This window comes from Rhagoletis pomonella, unplaced genomic scaffold (assembly GCF_013731165.1).
Source record: "Rhagoletis pomonella isolate Grant_MI unplaced genomic scaffold, Rhpom_1.0 Rhpom_scaffold_00001, whole genome shotgun sequence".
In the NCBI taxonomy this organism is placed as follows: domain Eukaryota; kingdom Metazoa; phylum Arthropoda; class Insecta; order Diptera; family Tephritidae; genus Rhagoletis; species Rhagoletis pomonella.
This window is the reverse complement of record NW_023458555.1, coordinates 56,518,087-56,523,556: the sequence shown is the minus strand read 5'-3', so window position 1 is coordinate 56,523,556 and position 5,470 is coordinate 56,518,087. Positions and strand designations below refer to the sequence as shown.

Genomic DNA, 5,470 nt, shown 5'->3' with positions numbered 1-5,470 from the left:
GGGCAATAAACAAATGTTTTTTTTGTAAAAAGAAAGGCAACTTAACGTGTTCTATGTGCTATGCCTAATATTTACCAATTAATCCTAGGCTTCGTCGTTTTGTGTGTAAATGTCACACAAAACAGAATGAATAAGAAAAATTACCCAATGGGAAATTATAAAAGCTTTTAATGAAGGGGGTTGCCAGAGCGTGAGTCGAGGTATGGTGAATAAAGTATCTCGCCGGGAAAGGGATAGAAGTAGGGTGAGCGCAATTGTGATTGGCTAAAGAAAACAATGAAGACTATGCGGTAAAAACGGTGTTTTGGATGCTGTTGAAAACTGCCTATATAAAGGGGTTAGCGGTAGGCCAGAAGTTAGAACTGCCTCGTGTTATTGAAATCGACATCCAGTGCGGGAAAATGTGAAAAGGTGCGGCGTACAAAAAAAAATACCGCGGAGTGTCCTGTTTTTTTGTAGTTTCTAAAAATCCTAAGTAAGGAGAGGAAACTAAGTGTAAGTGCGCCAGAAAGGTCCGAAAATAAACGCGCCAACACAAGAGGACTCAATTCCGGAAGTTAAGGACCCTCCTAAAGTGGAAGAAAGGCTACTTGGCCGGACTTGGAAGGCCACGGAGTGGTTGTAGGAGTAGAGCACCCACGGGCTAGAGGCAGTGGAACAGGCAGGAAGTCCCCCGGCGAGATGTAAGTAAAAAAACGCTTAGAAGATCAAGTTAGGTATTTATTGTTTTTTTGTTGTGATTTGCCCTAGTGTGCCAGGAGTTTAAATTTGTACGTCCGTACGTGGATGCAGAAGGGTGCGGCACAACTCGCTGGTGAGTGGTAGATTTTTAAGATATGCGAAATTTTTTATCTTTTACGAATGTGTTGAGAGGGAATGCCCCATATCGCCATAGCGTCAGGAAATTTTATTGGTGTCACCCGTTGAGTCGGTCAGCATGTGCCACAACCACTATGTTAATTAACATTGTGTGAAGCTTTTGACCATAAACTGCAGCAGGGAAATGAGCTCGAGGAAATCCAGGGGCGGAGTCAAGGCAATAGCTTTAAGATATTAATATTCTTTTTAACACATTTTCTGTTTCCAAATTATTCACTATTAATTCGGGTGTAATTTTTGTCGGTGTCCCGTCAAACCAGGAAAACGCCAAACCAACGATACCAATTTTAAAGAATTTTTTTTTGGAGCTGAGAAGATCCGGCTCCCGGAAAACCATAAATATATATCTGCTTAAGAGAGCTCTTTTAGGTAGGCTGTTAGAGTTTCCTGTGGATGTTGCAGCGCCATAGTTGCGCTTTCATGTTTGGTTTTTTTTTGTGCGATAGGAAATACCAGTCGAGATTCGTGTAGTATGTAAGTATTTTCGTATAATATAAACTGTGTAGTTTTTGAAATGTTATGTAATAAATATTGTGTTATAATTTGAAACTGATAAAAGGAGCCCTAAATGACTGGCTAAATTGATATAGGAGGGAGGGGAAGATGACCAAGGGTAGAAATTGAATGAAGTGATTGGAGTAATACCAAAAAGGGGAACCGCCGGAAGTGAACAACCGGAAAGAGCGGTCCAAGGATGGGTGGGCTTCCTGTGAGACGATATGTGCAGATGACGATTGGAACATCCGCCTCGCCTCAATGTGGCCAAGGGTTGAGAACCGCGCCAATAACATATGCTGAGCTAGCATGGGTAACCACATTGATGGCAGAAAAAATGGCGGATATGCAGGTACGTGTACGTGACAATATTAAATATGGCGCCCAAACTAAAACATAGGGATGACATCAGCGCCGCGGTTTGAAATTGGCGCCCGCGAATGAGCCAGAAAAGTAGATGTTCTGAGCAAAAAATCAGGACAGGAATAATAGAAACCAGATGAAATAAACATACAGCTCATTTATTTATAAATGTATTTCAACCCAACAACAAAAAAAAAAAAAAAAAAAGGAAATTATTAGTTAGTATACGACATACAATCCGTTCATCCAACCAAACGGGTCTGGCTATATGTGACCTCCTACCAAAACAGTGACTTGTTTAGGTGGAGCCCACACAAATTCAATGGCATCTGCATAGGAACGGGGGAGCAGGTGGTCAGACACCGACCATACCCCACCGATGGCATAGTCGGATAGAAGAAGTCCAGGCTAGAAGCATCGCCTTAATGGCTTTTTTTTGCAAGTCAGAGAAGTGTACGTTACAAAGTTTAGTTTGACAGTAGATTCAGTTGGCCTATACTTATATATAATTTTTTTTTCTTCTTCAAGTCCGAATCGCTTAAAGCAATAAGTGCTTGGAATGCAAAGAGACGTTGTGACCGCAAATGTCCAAACAATTGTGTAGCATAACGCGATAGATCTTCAAAAGAAATAAATAAATAATCCACCGACATTTTTAGTTACAGAAAGAGCATACGCTCCCACAGGAATGATAAGGTCTGCTCCAATCACGACTATAAATTCAAAAAAAAAAAAAAATAATAATAATAATAATAATAATAATTTGAAACCCCGAAGTCATCTGAACCTCCCGCATGTAGATCAGACGGGTTTAAAGAACAAAAAGAGTAAATTGAGGGCTATAGGTAAAGATATCACGCGGATGAAAGGTGTGTCCATACCATACAAGACGCGCTCTAAAACTAGAAACGCTGCTATGCATTCAGCGAATGTGCCAAACCCTAAAGCGCCATGCGCAAACGACCCAGCGTTTATAGATCTCTCGGATCGAATTGGGGGCGGTAATGTTGGGGCAAGTGGTGGAGATATCAGGCAGGGAGACTCCAATAATTTACCAGGGAATCAAGATCGCATTACAGGGGCGGTCCCAAAACAACATAAAGAGTTGCAAATAACCCACTCAGTGGGAGTGCCAACACCCACCTTGACCTTTCCCCATCCTCCGTCCACTAACAATAGCGACGCCAACCTGGTGTCCTCAAACAGTTTAACCAACGCGAGAGATTTTCGCAACGAGTTAGCGCCGGTTTTAAAGGAAATGGTGGCTGAGGTAAAAAACACTCTCTTAAAAGAGATGCGCGATAGCTTGCCCGGTTTGAGCAGAACGACAGGTGCAGAAATGGAATCGTCATGGTTCGGTAATAGATCGCGAAATCGGAACAACAAAAGAGCAAGACACAACTCCAGTATCGATTCATTTAATTCCGGACGCTCAGGAGAACTACATAGAAACAACAATATTAATCAAAACCATACAAACAGAAATAATTACGGTGCAATGTCCCATTCGGCTGCGTATGCATGCGCCTTCGCGGAGCCACCACCACCTCGCCAACCGCCAATAGCAGGTGCAGGGATTCCAGCAGCTGTCTCCGAAGTCGCTCGTCCGGCATCTGGAAGAGAAAAAAACAAGGAAATTAGTAAATCGGAAATCAATATCGAAAAATGGGGCATAAATTATCAGGGTCATCGCGATTCTATGTCTATCGAGGATTTTTTGTTCCGTTTAGAGTACTTAAAAGAGCAATACGTGTGTTCGTGGGGCGAGATATTACGCGATTTCCATCGGCTATTGGGCGGAGAGGCGCGTGAGTGGTACTGGCTGTATATCCGTTCCCACGGTAAGGTCGACTAGCCCAGTTTACAATTTGCGCTCAGACGCCAATTCGCATCACAACGAACCGACTTTGAAATCCTGAGAGAATTAACGGAGCGGAAGCAAAGGCCAGGGGAGACCATCGACGAATATTTTCATGTGGTTGGTACACTGCGCGCGCGCCTTAGGAATCCCATCGCTGAATACGAGATAATAAGGTTAGTGAAAAGCAACTTGCGCGAATCCCTGGCCAAGATAGTTTACCCGATTTCGGCATACTCTCTGGAACAGCTCAGGCTAGAATGCCAAGAGGTAGAACGATGTTTTCCGCGTCGGGAACGCGTGATTTCTAGTAACTTTGGGCAACGCGCACAGCATGTAAATGAAATCGCTTCACTCGAAGACGATGAGCGTTTTACTCCCGGTGATGAGGGTCAAGTCACCGTGGAGGAAATACGCCATCTACGCTCAGCTAAGCCACCAGTCGGGCGCAAAAATGTGTCATGCTGGGTGCCGAAGGCCACTTTTTCACCGAATGCATGTCGCTTCAACGTCGAATTTTTTGTTTCAAGTGCGGAAAGTTGGATGTGATAACACCTAAGTGTCCAACGTGTAATCCTGCGGGAAACTCAGTACGGAACGCGATTACGACGGGGGAATCGCGCTCCACTCAAACCCCGCACGATTAGACGCCTCTACGAATACACAAGCAGGCGATGAGTTGAGCCGTGCTGCAAACTTATCTGAAACCAAAACGAAAAATATTATTTCTAGTAAAACAGTAAATAAGGGAAACATAGCAATAACAAGTAATGGGAGTAGGCCATCTTACGAAGATAGACTAAGGAACTATCTCGAAACGCGCCGACGAATTATCGCGGTTAGTGCCCTAATGGGACGCCGAGGAGTGTCGCGAAGAATACAAAAGACCCGTGAAAGATTCCAACAGCGGAAAACACTGCGGCAAAAAGTCGTAGCGTCGATAAGAAACGCGGATCAACAGGATCCGCGCGTTTACGCAGACATAGAAATAAAAGGGGTATTGACACGCGGCTTATTAGACACTGGGGCGTCCGTAAGCATTCTGGGCCGGGCCTGTCGCGAGTTCGCGGAAGAGATAGGCGCGCCAATCGAACATTACTTCTCTTGTGTAAAAACCGCAGGCGGTCGCGCGCACAATGTGCTAGGCAAGCTCACCATACCTGTGAAATATAAAAACTTAGAACAGAACATTACATTTTTTTTATGCCCATACCTAGAGCAAAAGATTTACCTTGGGGTGGACTTCTGGCGCGCTTTCCGTTTGGCCCCAGAAGTGATATCCGTGAATGAAATTGATTTGACCAAGTTAGAACAAGAGATGGTGTCCGAAGAAGACAGGAATGAGCGGCGCGTGTTGCATAGCCTTTCGGCAGACCAAAAAGAACGCTTGGAGCTGGTGGCGAGTGGTTTTAAAACTTACGAAAAGCACGGATTGGGACGTACTCAGTTGAAAAAGCACTCTATAAAGTTGGTCGATGAGGCAGTACCCATAAAAGACCGCCACTATCCATTGTCTCCGGCGATGCAAGCAATCGTGTATGCTGAAGTCGACAAGGTGCTAGAATTGGGGGTGATCGAAGAAAGTGAAAGCCCGTGGAGCAATCGTACGACAATCGTCCGTAAACCCGGAAAGAATCGCTTCTGCCTGGATGCGCGTAAACTAAATGCCGTGACTGTAAAAGACGCATATCCACTACAAAACATCGAGGGCATACTCAGCCGAATAGATGACACCCATTTCATAAGCAGCGTCGACTTAAAATACGCATTTTGGCAAATTGAGCTGGAGGAGAGTTGCAAACCATATACGGCGTTTACAGTGCCGGGGCGACCACTGTACCAATTCGTAACAATGCCGTTCGGATTATGCAATGC

The 5,470-nt window shown here is 44.5% G+C and overlaps 1 protein-coding gene across 1 annotated transcript; it reads left to right on the top strand.

Moving 5' to 3' along the window:
• The first annotated feature begins 13 nt into the window (after nt 1-13).
• On the top strand, nt 14-3,592 carry LOC118752338 (probable basic-leucine zipper transcription factor E). The gene is made up of 2 exons (XM_036487246.1): nt 14-683; nt 751-3,592. Exon 2 carries the CDS (start codon nt 2,426-2,428, stop codon nt 3,590-3,592), a length of 1,167 nt encoding a protein of 388 aa, XP_036343139.1. The 5' UTR covers nt 14-683; nt 751-2,425.
• Nucleotides 3,593-5,470: the final 1,878 nt, after the last annotated feature.